The sequence below is a fragment of the Physella acuta genome, unplaced genomic scaffold (genome assembly GCF_028476545.2).
Source record: "Physella acuta isolate Inbredline_101_S28 unplaced genomic scaffold, ASM2847654v3 ptg000142l, whole genome shotgun sequence".
Lineage (NCBI taxonomy): Eukaryota > Metazoa > Mollusca > Gastropoda > Physidae > Physella > Physella acuta.
The window spans coordinates 1,738,285-1,754,585 of NW_026731661.1; the positions used below are offsets into that span (position 1 = coordinate 1,738,285).

General features: G+C 37.7%; 2 protein-coding genes and 1 pseudogene across 2 annotated transcripts; all 3 read left to right on the forward strand.

Annotated features, from left to right (window-relative positions):
* The first annotated feature begins 306 nt into the window (after positions 1 to 306).
* On the forward strand, positions 307 to 6,118 carry LOC131935311 (uncharacterized). Its single transcript, XM_059291696.1, has 2 exons — positions 307 to 386; positions 5,470 to 6,118. Exons 1-2 carry the CDS (start codon positions 307 to 309, stop codon positions 6,116 to 6,118), a joined length of 729 nt encoding a protein of 242 aa, XP_059147679.1.
* Positions 6,119 to 6,520: 402 nt separating this feature from the next.
* Positions 6,521 to 6,880, forward strand: LOC131935312 (RNA-binding protein cabeza-like). Its single transcript, XM_059291697.1, has one exon. It carries the CDS (start codon positions 6,521 to 6,523, stop codon positions 6,878 to 6,880), a length of 360 nt encoding a protein of 119 aa, XP_059147680.1.
* Positions 6,881 to 6,884: 4 nt separating this feature from the next.
* LOC131935313 (eukaryotic translation initiation factor 3 subunit D-like) lies at positions 6,885 to 13,704 on the forward strand (annotated as a pseudogene).
* Positions 13,705 to 16,301: the final 2,597 nt, after the last annotated feature.

The window sequence follows — 16,301 nt, forward strand, 5'->3', positions numbered from 1 at the left end:
AGAAATAGCTAATAATTTCTTGAGCCTAAATTGATTTAAAACAAACTCTGATTACTGTGTCTGATGTCAAACTATAAATGAAACGCCATATAAAATATTATATTTTAAACTGAGATATAATACCAAGCTATTGTAGAACAACGTTAAAAATATGATATAAATGATGCTCCTTATCTATACACGAAATGCAAAGATTGTAAACACTATAATCGTCAAGATCCCAGAGTCGAAAATAGATAATTTAAATCAAGTTATGTGGTGAGGCTGTTAATGGAACCCCCACAGTTTTGTCACAAAGTTTACCAAATGAATGATATTGAGAAAGATTACTACGAGTTGATGTATGCTTTGATTGTACTTCTAGAGCTCAAGTCGAAAAATGTTGGGTCATTCACATGAAGAGGAAGAGACAGCAGATTTAATACTGGAGGTCAGATATGAGATCAAGGAAGTCTAACATAAACGTCAATATCTTGTTATTTTGCTTTCAAGTTTCAGAAAAGTTAACAGATGTCACTATATAGGTAACTTATGCTTCAAGAGCTGCCTATACATCAATCAATTAAAGTACAGGACTAAAAGTGTGTTATTGGCATTAAAATATATCAACAACAATCAGAAGCGATGGAGAAAATGTTACATCTAACCCAGACTATAGCTGTTTTTGTAACGAAAAAAAATATCACGAAGAGCGAAAGCAAAAAAGAGAAGAATCGAGAAGTATTAAATCAAACAATAATAGTGTCAAAAAATGTGACATAATGGGTAAATTTAAATCTACCCAAGAACATTTTAAATCAAACATTAAATAAGTGAAGAATGGCAGACAATAAAATAAACAATAAACATAACCTCGAAAATACTCGATATTAAACTAATAGGAAAATAAAACAAAATAAGCATGAATTATACTGTTGCGATTGTCACACTTTTAAAATGAAATAAAACTGATCTGACTAAAGTCCCTGTGCTAAGGTGGACGATTAAGAGAAAGACATTATTAGAATGGTATTGCTTGGATGTGATAAATAAAGGGGACTTAATTTAATTTACATTTTATAAGGGAAACAGCTCTCCAATGCTTTTGTTGATTAAAGTCTACCTAAGCAGTACAAAAACAATATACAACTATTATATGTTTATAATACTTTTCTAATAACAAATTATGCATTCGTAAATGTCTTTAAATAGAAAAGTTTCTATATATATAAATGTATATAATTTTTTTTTGTATTTAAAATCATAAGAACCATATAAATATGTTATATATTTTGTTATATATTTTAAGCGTGATATAAATTTCCCGTTTGTTGTATCATTTTCGTCGTCAATTATTCAATTTTTGAAAACGTTCTGTAAGCATTCTGCTTACAAATATTAAAAAACAAGGAACAACTTGTTCACGAAAAATCACAAAACATCTACTAAAAGTGAGTGCAAAAACTCTCAACCCCATTATACAGCCGAATTCAATGGTGTAGGGAATACGCTCTAACAGACACAATAGACACCTTCCGGAACCTACACCTCAAAACCATCACACCCAAAGCCAGGGAAATAACATACAGACTCATCTACAATTCAACTCACCTAGCAAAACAACAGAAACCCTTTTGCCCACTATGCAGACAAAACACACCCGAAACGGAAAACACATCTATTTAGAATGTCCCTCCATACAAAACATGAAAAAGATGATAGAAACCAAAATAACAAAATACGAGACATTTAACATTGATTTAGTTATAACTCTAAACAAAATCCCTAAACAAAGAGACAGGACGGACCTAGAGCAAAAAGCAAGGACGGTAGGTATCTATAAACAGACTATTTGGAACAGTAGAACAAAAGCAAAACACGACAAGGTACAGTTCACGGGACACTTATTAGACTTGATTTTATCGTAGACGACTCGACAATGACAGCACTCAAACACATATACCATAATTAGCAACACCACAACGCAAATAACATATTACACTGCATTGGCCACCTGGCCCGCCTAATCTAACAGACACATCCCCTTTCATCACAACCTCGCCGCCCCCCGCCCCTAAACCTCATGACCCCAATATCATTTTACCCCCATTACTGCATCCCCTTCGTCCCCACGACCCCACCCCTGTGTTAAATACTGAAGATGATGTATTATCCAAATAAATTTCTAACAACATTAATTTGACTCCCACCCCCACATCCCCCATGCCCCCACCTTGTTTCGCTCCATGTATTATTTGCCATTCAGTTTCCTATTGTTGCTTAATTGTGTATTGTTTTATGTATAACACTTACAAACAGACATTGTAAAGTTATCAGTTGTCTCTATTTTACTATTATCATATACGTACACAAAAAATACCAAAAAAAATAACAATTCACAGTTTACGGGACAGATTTTAGATTTAATTTTTAGCAGACGACTTGACAAATACAGCACACTAACACACACACTATAAATAGTAACACCTCAGTAGTCAGTTCACACACATCTCAGCCTATTACTCCTGGCTCGCCTTAAACTCAAACTTTCATTCTCCCCATGTCCTGTCAACCATCGCGACCCGCCCCTCACCCTCAGCTTTCATGTCACACAACAACGATCCCGCTGCCTAGCCCGCCTTACCCAAATAACCCCCACCTACACCTCCCCGCCCACCCAACCAACCCCTACCTACACCTCCCCTGCCCACTCAACCAGCCCCCACCTGCACCTCCCGGCCCCACCACTGTTCTTTCCCTTCAATTATGTTTATCCATGTAACATTTCGGCACATTTTGGAAGTTTGGAATTTCGTATTTGAAAGTTTTGTAATTGCATTATTTATTTACATTGCCATACACGGCAAGCTCTGTATTGTGAGCATCAGCTGTCAATAGACATATCGTTATAAATAAACCGGGAGTGATCTCCTCTAAACTTTCTTGAATATTTTTATATAAAATAACAGGGGATGGAAACTCGGGCTATAGACATGATTTTTAATCCATTTTAAATACTTAAAGTTTTAAAAATAGAATAAAATCTCGTAGACAAAAGAATTGCACACCAAGTGAACGCTAAATAAAAAAGTACATAATAGTGCGCAATATTATTAGTACTTTGAAAATTTACATTCGTTTTTTGAGAAATCTGAAGTAGCGTAAATTACTACTTTCGGTCAACGGAAATGACTCAAAATTTAACAGAAGGTAGAACATTAGATCTTTTACTTACATGTGAAATTTCGTTTATCTATCTGAAATAGTACTCAAGTTATAGGCTTTTGAAAAATTCAAAGTAGGTAAAGTACCACTTCCGGTTATCGTAAATCGCTCAAAAGTTGATAGGAATCTACGATTTTGATAAAATACTTATATATGAAATTTCATCAACCTGGCTGTAACGGTACTCAAGTTATCGTGTTTACACACACACACACACAGACAGACACACAGACACGGACAAGATTGCAAAATTATGTTTTTCCGTATCAGTGAGATGTAAAACGTAGAGATTTGTAAAAATCTCGATTTTTTTTGCACGATTATAAGACTTTCTCTATACTTCGTATATAGGCCTACGAGAAAGTAAAAAAATTGAAAACGTAAACGTAATGCATAAATCATCACTAGTAAAGAACGTGGCATCACCTAAACAAAAATGATTTTTATTGGGATTAATGTAAACTGTTTGTGTAAATTATTTGCATATGGTATTGTGCTTATGCAGTTATGTTTGACTTTTTTTAATTAAACGATAAAATGCTAAATATAACATTTTGCATATCACCCCTTATAAGTTAAAGACATCGAATTAATACAAATAAAAGCACTATATCTTGCGGTTCTCGATCAGAGTCAGATCATACTAATATAACATACAATATATATATAAGTGTAAAAACAGTTACATGTTATTTACTTTAATTTAAATAGCAACATCCGCAGCTCAAGGTGACAGTGCTATCCACCGCTATATAGAACTGAGGGGAAACTAAAATACATTTTGCCAAATGTCAACCAAAGTCATCAAATTATTTGATTTTGATCGTAAAACAAATACAAACGATATTATAAACACAAAAGTAACATGGCTGTGTGATTGCTATTAAACTGAATGTGAACCAACACAAATGCATCTTCTATTTAAAGCTGCTGATCTAGCCAGAGGCGTAGCGAGGGGGGGGGGGGAGGGCGGGGGTGCGGATCGCACCGGGTGACACCATTTAGGGGGGTGACGCCATGGCAAAAAAAAATAGCAAAATATATAGAGAAAAAATTGAGGTGGGGGTGCAAATCGAAAGTTTGAGAAGGGGGGGGGGATGCAAATCAAACGTTTGAAGGGGAGGAGGAGCAAATCTAAAATGTGTCCGCGGGAAGGGTCGCTACGCCTCTGGGGGGGGGGGGGGTTGTGACACCATTAAGTGCCGTACCGGGTGACACCCGACCTCGCTACGCCACTGGATCTAGCTAACTGAAACAATGCTTCAGGAGCTGCCTATACATCAATACTTGCAAGTTTACAACTAACCAGTGCTTTATTTAGCCGTAAAAATATATCAGCAACAATCAGAAGAGAATGAGAAAATGTTACATCTAACCCAGACCATAGCTGTTTTTGTAACGACAAAAAAAAAAAAAAAATCATAAAAAAGGAAAAGAAAAAAATAAAAAAAAATAAATACATTAAAAAATAAAAAATAAATGATAATAGTGATCGAAAATGCAATAAATGAACACATTTAAATCCACCCAAAAACATTTTAAATCAAACATTAAATAAACGAAGAACGGCGGACAACAAAACAAACGATAGAACATTACGTCTAATCTACTCCATATTAAATGAATAGGAAAATAAAACAAACCAAACATGTATAATACTGTTGCAATTATTTGACGTAATTATTCCATATACACTCTACACATGTATTAAATAAAATGAAATTGTTCAGACTCATATCTCTGTGCTGCTCTCACAAATTAAGAGACAGACATATTATAATTATATTGTTTCGATGTGATAAATGATCGGGTTTTAATTTACATTCACAAGGGAAACAACTTACGAATTATTTTGTTGATTAACGTATACCTAAACAGTTCAAACATAGTATACATCTTTTACATTATTATTTTAATTTCCTAATACAAACTTTTACGACCGTATATATCATTTAAGAGATAAGTTTCGACATAAAAGTGTAATTAAATTGCTGTTGTATTTAAAAACAAAATAACCATTTAAAGATGGTATATAATTTATTATATACTTTGTGCCTGATCTGTAACTCACGTTCTGTATCCGGTAGGTTCTCCATTAAAACTATTCTATTTATAATTTTAGGTCCGAAGGCAAAGGTTATGTTATGATAAGGTTGAAAAATATCAACAACTCGACGCAATGAGTGTCTTAAACAACTTAAAAACAGCAGCAACCCAAGTGTGGAAAAAGTCATTATGAAACCAATTTCATGTAACAAACCTTAGGGTTACAGACACACCTTTTTGGACAGCAAACTTTACCATACCTGGTCATGAAAGTTTTGATAGAGATGGTAACCCAAAATTGACCAGCCTGATGTTGACCTCTGTCATATCCAGATCGCACGTCATGAACAGACCCTACAACAATGCTGGTCACGTTTTTCTCGACTGGCCAAGCATTACTAAAAACAACTTCACCTTTGTGTCCTCCACTCAGTTCACAATGTCAAGGTCGTTGTACTCTGCTGAAGTTCTCAAACAGCCACTGGACGAGGTGTTTGTCATGGGCTATGTTAGAAATTCCTCAATGGGAAGCGTGTCACATTTCTACACCGCTGGTAAAACCATAGAAGAACCTTTATGGACACAGTTGAATCAGCTGGTGTACATTGACAGAGAAACAAGGAAACCCACAGCACTTCCTGATTGGTATAAAAATAAATACAAAGACAAGGGGTGTATGGAGAAACCTGTGTTCTTCAACCCTTTGGATCGTCCATCTCCAACATACAAACAATCTGTTGTGGTGCAATGGTCAGACACAGACAACTTCAAACACACAATTTGCCAGCTACGTACACTGGACCATCAATGCCATTCACCACGCTATCATGCTGCGAGACACATATTCAAACACTGCAACACATTCTAACAACACTGGTGCTACGTCAGTTGGCGCTTCACCAGTTACATCATTCAATGCTACAGCTGCCGGTGCTATTGCAGTCATTGCCCTGCCTGGGATAAGTAAAAACATAATCACAAATGGGCTCAAGGATGTCCAGATCCGTTACTTTAATTAGAGTGTAGAAGGTCAAACGTTGGATGTCCATCTCTATGGCAAAAACAACATGAATATAACATTGTGTATTCATCTGTTGTAAGAGATGGGGAAGATTTAAGTCAAATCAAACTAGAATATTTTCACTCTGTCAAGGATTAATCAGTTATATTTATGTAATACATTATTAATTAACATTCTAGAAATTAAACTTATAATTAAATTTTAAATAATGAAAAAAAAAAGTATTTATAATTTTAGGAATTAGACAAAATGTCATTTAGCGGATCTTTTGGCGGAGGCCGTGGTGGCGGCGTAAGTTCAACAACAATGATGGTTGAGTCATCAAATGTGGGAAAGATCATAGGTCTTGTTGGAAGTAAAATCAGAGATCTAGAACAAGACAGTAATGCCAGAATCAAAATATCCAGATATGAGGATGGAATGAAATCTGTTGAAATCAGTGGAACAACGGAAGAGATTGAAAATGCCAAGAGACTAATTGAAGAATGCCTTAGTGGTGGAAGCCGTGGTGGCGGCGGCGGTGGTAGAGGCTTTGGAGGTGATGGTGGAGGTGGTGATGGTAGAGGCTTTGGACGTGATGATGGAGGTGGTGATGGTAGAGGCTTTTGAGGTGATGGTGGTGGCGGCGGCGGTGGTAGAGGCTTTGGAGGTGATGGTGGAAGTGGCGGTGGTAGAGGCTTTGGAGGTGATGGTAGTGGCGGCGGCGGTGGTAGAAGCTTTGGAGGTGATGGTGGTAGAGGCTTTGGAGGTGATGGTGGTGGCGGCGGTGGTGGTAGAGGCTTTGGAGGTGATGGTGGTGGCGGCGGCGGCGGTAGAGGCTTTGGACGTGATGGTGGTGGCGGTTGCGTTGGTAGAGGCTTTGGAGGTGATGGAGGTGGCGGCGGATGTGGTAGAGGTTTTGGAGGTGACGGTGGAGGTGGCGGTGGTAGAGGCTTTGGAGGTGATGGTGGAGGTGGTGGTGGTAGTAGCTTTGGAGGTGATGGTGGAGGTGGCGGTGGTAGAAGCTTTGGAGGTGATGGTGGAGGTGGTGGTGGTAGTAGCTTTGGAGGTGATGGTGGAGGTGGTGGTGGTAGAGGCTTTGGAGGTGATGGTGGAGGTGGTGGTGGTAGTAGCTTTGGAGGTGATGGTGGAGGTGGCGGTGGTAGAAGCTTTGGAGGTGATGGTGGAGGTGGTGGTGGTAGTAGCTTTGGAGGTGATGGTGGAGGTGGTGGTGGTAGTAGCTTTGGAGGTGATGGTGGAGGTGGCGGTGGTAGAGGCTTTGGAGGTGATGGTGGAGGTGGTGGTGGTAGTAGCTTTGGAGGTGATGGTGGAGGTGGCGGTGGTAGAGGCTTTGGAGGTGATGGTGGAGGCGGTGGTGGTAGTAGCTTTGGAGGTGATGGTGGAGGTGGCGGTGGTAGAGGCTTTGGAGGTGATGGTGGAGGTGGTGGTGGTAGTAGCTTTGGAGGTGATGGTGGAGGTGGCGGTGGTAGAGGCTTTGGAGGTGATGGTGGAGGTGGTGGTGGTAGAAGCTTTGGAGGTGATAGTGGTAGAGCCTTTGGAGGTGATGGTGGTGGCGGTGGAGTTGGTAGAGGCTTTGGAGGTGATGGTGGTGGCGAATCTGAAACAATTGATGTTGAGTCGTCTGAAGTAGGCAGACTACGAGACATGGAAGCAGACAGTGGTTGTCGGATAAATGTGTCACGTGATGGCCACTTATCTGGTAGAAGTTCTGTTGAGTTATCTGGGAGCAAAAACGCTATTTCTGAAACAAAAAGGCTTATTCAAGATGCTGGAGTTGAAATTGTTAATGGAAACGATCGTGGCCGTGGTTGGGGATTTATTCAACCATTTTCAGCAGATAAAAGCATCAAGGATTCACAAGATTTTCATCCAAGTTGCAATGTCATCATTTTTATTTTTTTACTTTTTTTTTGAGTATAGTTACCAAGTCATGTATCATTTATCATCCAGACCAGCTTAAATTATTTTTAAATTCTCGGAAGATTTGAGTCTTGCTCACTCATGCAGAATGTCAGATGTTATATATAATTGGACTTAACCCCTTGAGAAATCTAATGTATATATTATTCGCAAACTTGATATGTTCACTGAGCGACGCCATATTTTAAAGTATTGGTCTTATTGTTTTTAAAATCGTGTTCATTGTGCATTTTATGCTTACGAATTTCCAGCTTTGAATAAACACAACAAATTATATATATATTAAAAAAATGTATTAAAGTACAACATTTGGTTTTACATAACTAAACCCAAATTTAAGCAATAATAATTACTTATCGCTAAATACAAATCACGGACGGGTTGTAACTGTATTGTTTTTTAAATGGTTGAAAGTTGATTGGCACATGTAAAAAAATAACCAGGTACACAAATGCTATCGTTAACGCTTCGTACAGATTAATATTATACATTTACATATAAATACGCCGATAAAGAATGCTAAAATTTGACGGTCTTTAATATGTGTTGGCAAATAAATACGCTTTTGTTTTATTACAGTCTTACGCTTTTATTTATTGTTATATAAAATAAAAGTAGACATTAGACTATTGTTATCACGTGAGAGTAAAATATTTTAACTGTATAAAGACAAATGATATCATAAAATTGTGTTCACTGTCCAACGGATGTTGTACATAAACAATGTTTTCGATCACACTTTGGGTTTTGTTCTAAAGTTCTTATAAATACTTTAAAAAGAAATACATAAAGAAGGCATTTTGAAAAATATGTTAGCATTCCTGTTACGGGTCAGTTGTAGGTTAGATAGAAATATGTTAGAATAATCTAGAATTAGGGGAGAGTGTGTGTGTGAGTTGAGTTTACCCTAGAATATTGTTAACCCCGGTGTGTTTATGTATTGTTATCCCAAGGTCGATGTGGTATAAAAGCTGGAGTGAATGATTGTTAGGGGTTAGTTGGTAGCGGTTAGGACGAGGGCTACTGTGGAATGTGAATATTTGAGACGGAATAAAAGTATGGAACGTAAACACGAGTCGTTATTGAGTAGAAACTAACCAGGACGTGACAATTCCAATGCTGAGCATTAATTAGAAACATTATGTATGCAATCTATTAGAATAGCAAATAATATATTTTGCCTAAATTGACTTAAAAGAAATTCTAATTATTTTGTCTCATCTCAGCTATAAATAAACATTCCATTGAAAAGCTCCATATTTAACTGGGATATTACAGTCAGTTGTTATAAAGCAACAATACAAATTTGCTATAACTGATGCACTTTATCCATAAAAGAAATGCTTTGGTTGTAAACTGTATAATCGTGAAGATTCCAGCGTCGATATATAGAATGATTAAATCACGGTAATGCAGTTGATGGAACCTCCATAATTTTATCACAGAGTTTATCTAATGAATTATATCGAGAAAGATTATTACCAGTAGAAGTATGCGTTAGTCGTCATTCTAGAGAACAGTCTCAACGGGTAGCTACCCCACCCGCGCATCGAGACTAACTTTCAATTTGACGCCCCCCCCCCCCCCCCCCATTATATTGTTTTATAATTATAATTCAAAATAGCAGCTAAAATGAGCTTATTTTGGCGCCCTTGGGTCGGCGCCCGGGGACACATGTACCTTAACCCCCCCCCCCCCCCCCCCTCCGCAACGATTTTGACCAGTCTAGAGTATTAGGTCATACAAGTGAAGAAGAGCAGAGGTTAGTCATGAGATCTAGGAAGTCTAAAACAATAGACACGATCTTGTTATTTTGTTTTCTGGTGTTAGAGAAGTTAACAGAAGTCAAAATTATTGTAGCTTTAGCTTTAGGATCTGACTATTTATCAATAGTTGCACATGTAAAACGTAACAGTGTTTTTATTTGGCAGATAAAATGTATCAGCGACAATCAAAAGAGATGGAGAAAATGTTATAACTAACCCAGACCAATGCTTTTTTGTAACGACGGAAATTATGAAGAGTGGAAGACAAAGAAAACAATAAACGAGAACTATCAAATGATGTTTTTGAAAATATTTTTTTTAACGAACGAAATGCAAATAAAAAAATTTCATGAAAAACTTTAATTAAAAACATGTGGTAGATGAATATTTTTAGCAATATCACATATTTTCTTGGGCATAAGTTTAGTTAAGGCAAATTGAAAATAATGTGTCTATGTCAAACTGTGCCTAACAATTTCCATTTTTTTCTCCGATGGAGGGGGGAGGGGGTGGGATGGATAAAGAGAGAGGGGGGAGCGGAATGTGTTTAAAGTATACATTTATGTATACATTCTATATTATTTTAAGGGGTTTGGGTGGTGGTTGACGCCCCTCCGATTCCCCCCCCCCCCTTTGGTGATTCCTGAAATAAAAATTACTCTGTTTTAACAACTAAAGACAAAAGTAGATGAACTAGAACATATAGACTAGAGAAAACATCTTTAAATGTATCTACCCAATCTTTCAATACCACTATATACAATTTTTATTGTAAAATATTACAGGTGATTCGTTGTTGTCAGCTTAATACATATTGGAAGTTCTAAACCGTACGAGTGCTGTTTAAGCTTTATACTTTCATTATTTGTCTCGTATTCAAGTTTGAAAATATTAGCTTTATAAAGATTCAAATATTTGTAAATTAGCATAAATTCTGTTTTTAAAGTATAATACTGCTTTTCTATGGTTTGAATAATTGTTTATAATATCAGTGTTAATATTTCCAAAAATCTATTTCTACACCAGGGTCAATGTAAACCAAGATTAAACTACACATAGGTCGAGCAGCACAGACACGAGTACACCCTACAGTCCTGACAATCATCTGATACATTTCTATTCAAAAGTTGTCCTGTTTGTCTACAGAAAGATATATAGGGCATTTAAATCCCCCCAAAAAGATTTTAAATCCCAAGTTAAATACGTTAATAATAGCTGACAGCAAAACTAACGATATAACATTACCCCTAAAGTTTAGGGCCTAAAATATTCCTTATTAAATGAATAGGATAATAAAACAATACAAACGAATAATGCTGTTGCAATTGTTTGCAGTAATTATTCCATACACAACAATTACATAAAATAAAATGTATTAAACACAGTGTCGTGTCTCTGTGCTAAGCTCACCGATTAAGTTAAGACGGAAATGAGAATACTGTTGCTGCGATGTGATAATATATAAGGGAAACAACTTACACATTATTGTGTTGATTAAAGTGTGCATTAGTAGTACAAAATAGTATACATCTATTAAACTGTTGTATATTCATTTACGTAAACTTATTAAACTGTTCGTATGTACCATTTAATAGATTTATTTTGATATCAAAATATAACGAAATTACTTTTGTATTTACAATTGTGAAAACCATTTAAAGATATTTAATATCTTGTTATATATATTGTGACTTATCTTCGATAAATGTTGACGATGATAGCCATACATCTGAATTATTACTATTTTGATATAAGTATACCATAGTGTATAAGCGCAGGTCGAAAGCGTACGTACATTGATTTCAGACCAGTTTTCACGTTTATGTAATAAAGATGTCGACTGCCCACCTTATACCGCCGCAAATTTAGGACAACCCGAATGGATGGGGACCCAATCAAATACCCGATCAATTTAAAGATATGCCCTATCAGCCTTTTCTAAAGATGTTCGTCTTGGAAAGGTATCTGATTGGACAGGAAGCACTTATCAAGATAAAAGATATCTAGGAAAATACAATTCTGCATTTGGAGGTGGGAGTCAATATGCCTATTACCATGAAGAGGGTGAAAGCACTTTTCAATTGGTGGACACTTCAAGGGTCCAAAAACCAGTTTACCAGAGAAGAGGTCGTCTGCTTCAACAGAATCGTCAACGCAGGGATAGAGAACGACGCCAGCAGCAAACTCAAGCTAATATGCTTGTTCTTACCAAGACTCAAAAGAATCGTGAGAGGGATAGGCAGCGACTGCTTAAAAAATGGCAGAAACAATTTGGTAAACAAATGCAGGAGAACATAAGCAAAATGCCTATTAGAAACCGTGATGCATCTGTGCAAATCAAGGATGATTGGGTCGTAGTTGAAGAGATGAATTTCCCACGACTGACAAAGCTTAATCTTTCTGATATTAAAGAAGGAGAAGAGTTGATGACATGTGGCTCCATGGAGTTTTATGACAAATATTATGACAGAGTCACAACTAAAAATGAAAAAAAAAGGTTGAAAAGGATTAACATAATTTTTCACAAGGTTACCACAACAGATGATCCCATCATTAGACAGTTGGCTAAAAGCCAAGGAAATGTGGTTGCAACCGATGCTATATTAGCAACAATGATGTGTTGCCCCCGCTCATCCTATTCCTGGGATGTTGTTGCCCATGTGTTGGAAACAAGTTATTCTTTGACAAACGTGATGACTCTGACTTTGATCTTCTCACTGTAAGTGAGACAGCAACAGAACCCCCTCAAGAAGATGGCAGTGCTAGCACTAACTCCCCTCGTAGTTTGGCTCTTGAGGCAACTTTTATTAACCACAACTTTTCTCAGCACGTTTTGAGAATGAATGAGGAAAAATACACCGTTTAGAAGCCCAATCCCTTCATCCAAGGTGCTGATGATTCAGAAGTAGCTTCTGTTGGATAAAGGTATCGTAAATGGGATCTTGGTAAGGATATTGTCTTGATAGCTCGAACAGAGCATGATGCTGTGACAAATGGTCCTAATAATGAAATTCAGTTTATGAATATCAAGTCTCTAAATGAATGGGATTCAAGGTTTTCTGGTGGTGTTGATTGGCGCAGTCGTTTAGACAGCCAGAGATGTGCTGTTCTTGCCACTGAACTTAAAAACAATAGTTGTAAATTAGCCAAATGGACTGTCAGTGCTTTGTTGGCAGGATCTGACCAGATTAAATTTGGATATGTGTCTCGGTTACACGTGAAAGACACAGCCAAGCATGTGCTACTTGGAACCCAACAGTTTAAGCCTGTAGAATTTGCCAGTCAGATCAACTTGAACATGGATAATGCTTGGGATATTCTGAGATGTATCGTGGACACGTGTATGAAACTGAAAGAAGGCAAATATCTCATCATGAAAGATCCAAACAAGCCTGTTGTTAGGATCTATGATATTCCTGATCACAATTTTGAGTCAGATGAGGATGAAGATGACGACGACGATGATGATGACGATGATTCAGATGATGATTCAGACGATGATGATGATGATGAAGTCGAAAAGTAAAATTGATTTGAGACAGCTTGAATATTTTTTCTTCATGATGAAGAACGTGTGTAATTGGAGCTAAAACAATTGTATAGATGATGTAAACAAGGACCCAAAGTTAGACATTCTTAAGGCTACTAAAGTTTCAATTGATCAGTGTATAGTTGTACCCACTTTTTAAAAAGCAGGTCTGGCTTTGCTATTTATATCTTACAATTTAAAATGTGTATTTTATCTTTCATTTCTTAAGTATTTAGATTATCACCCCTCAAGGGTGTTACATTATAAGTTAAAGATTTTAATTTTGTTGGGAAGCTAGTGAAAAATAAACATTTTAAATAAAAAAAAATGATATAAGTATATTATAACAACTTACGTATTCATTTACTTATTTCGCTATGTATCTCCTATTTTCTGTACATCAATGTATCTACCTTGTAAATATCCACCCAAACGGCGTGGGATGTTATTGTATTTGTTTTTAATTGGAAAATAATAAGGATTAAAAAATTGATAAAATTATACTATTTGTGTAAACTATTTTTGTATGATATTTTGCTTATGCGAACATTTTTGTTTTAACTTTTTTCGCTTAAAATAAATAAATAAATAATTTCAAAATAATAATAAAATACTGCGAGCTGATGTATGCTGTGATTGTACATCTGGAGTAACAGTCGACAGTATTGGGTCATACAACTGAAGAGGAACATATAGTAGATTTAATACTGGATGTTTGACATGAGATGAAGGAAGGCTAAAAGACATGACCAGATCCTGCTATTCTGTTTTTTAGTGCTAGAAAAGTTAGCTTAGGTAGCTTTTGCTGCAGGGGCTGACTACACAGCATTATGTTAAAATATAAGACGGAGACGTTCTTTCTTGGCTGTAAAAATATATCAGCAACAATCAGAAGAGATGGAGAAAATGTTACATCTAACCCACACACAGGGGCGTAGCGATGGAGGGGGGGGGGGGGGGGCAGGGGGGGGGGGGGGGGGCAAAATGGGTTGTAAAAACAAATTAAAATGTCATTTTAGCTGCATACTTGCAGTTTGAGGAGGGTGGGGTTGCAAATCGAAAGTTGAGGGGGGGGGGGGTGCAAATTGAAAGTTGAGGGGGGGGGGTGCAAATTGAAAGTTGAGGAGGGGGGGGGTGCAAATCGAAAGTTGAGGGGGGGGGGTGCAAATTGAAAGTTGAGGGGGGGGTGCAAATTGAAAGTTGAGGGGGGGGGGGGTGCAAATTGAAAGTTGAGGGGGGGGGGGTGCAAATTGAAAGTTGAGGAGGGTGGGGTTGCAAATCGAAAGTTGAGGGGTGGGGTTGCAAATCGAAAGTTGAGGGGGGGGGGTGCAAATTGAAAGTTGAGGGGGGGGGGGGGTGCAAATTGAAAGTTGAGGAGGGTGGGGTTGCAAATCGAAAGTTGAGGGGTGGGGTTGCAAATCGAAAGTTGAGGGGGGGGGTGCAAATTGAAAGTTGAGGAGGGTGGGGTTGCAAATCGAAAGTTGAGGAGGGTGGGGTTGCAAATCGAAAGTTGAGGGGTGGGGTTGCAAATCGAAAGTTGAGGGGGGGGGGGTGCAAATTGAAAGTTGAGGGGGGGGGGGGTGCAAATTGAAAGTTGAGGAGGGTGGGGTTGCAAATCGAAAGTTGAGGGGTGGGGTTGCAAATCGAAAGTTGAGGGGGGGGGTGCAAATTGAAAGTTGAGGAGGGTGGGGTTGCAAATCGAAAGTTGAGGGGTGGGGTTGCAAATTGAAAGTTAAGGGGGGGGGGTTGCAAATTGAAAGTTAAGGGGGGGGGTTGCAAATTGAAAGTTGAGGGGGGGGGGGGTGCAAATTGAAAGTTGAGGGGGGGGGGGTTGCAAATCGAAAGTTTGTCCCCGGGCCATGTTAACCCCGTGAGTCGAAAAAAAAAAAAAAACAAGTTTTCCGAATGTCTGTGTGTGTGCATGTGTGTATGTATGTGTGTGTGTTTGTGACTGTGAACACGATAACTTGAGTACCGCTATAGCTAGGTTGATGCCATTTCGTATACCTTTTATATCAAGAGAGAGAGAGAGAGAGAGAGAGAGAGAGAGAGAAAAAGAGAGAGGAGACGGAATGAAATCTGTAAAATGCAGATTTCTGTATTTGACAAATGATAAAAAACCGAAAGTATGTACCCGCTAAAGACCAATAGAAAATAAAAACTTACCTTGAAATTCCCAGCCCTATTCCCATAGCAACTCTCTGTCATTGGTAGTAAATATTATGGTGTCAAAGTTCAGTAGGGACGTCGTTAAAAGTTTGCTGACGACGACAGTAACAGTTCGGTAGTGGCGATGATACAAATTCAGATGTGACGACGATAACAACCATCTTGTGACGACGATGAAAGTCTCAGGCAATAAGCACCTTATATGGTAAACATTTACCCTTAAACAATTCAAGCGACTGTGGCAGGTCTCAGGCAATAAACACCTTAAATGGTAAACATTTACCCTTAAACAATACCAGCGACTGTGACAAGTCTCAGGCAATAAACACCTTATATGGTAAACATTTACCCTTAAACAATACCAGCGACTGTGACAAGTCTCAGGCAATAAACACCTTATATGGTAAACATTTACCCTTAAACAATACCAGCGACTGTGACAAGTCTCAGGCAATAAACACCTTATATTGTAAACATTTATCCTTAAACAATACCAGCGACTGTGACAAGTCCCGGTAAATTGCGATCGCTTCAGGGGTTTTTGTACAGCCGATCTATTTCTAAGTTCTTCTTGTTTTTACTGGCCACCAGCTGTTAAGGTCGACTTTAAGAAGTACAATAAACAAACTACACAAAGTTTGGACCA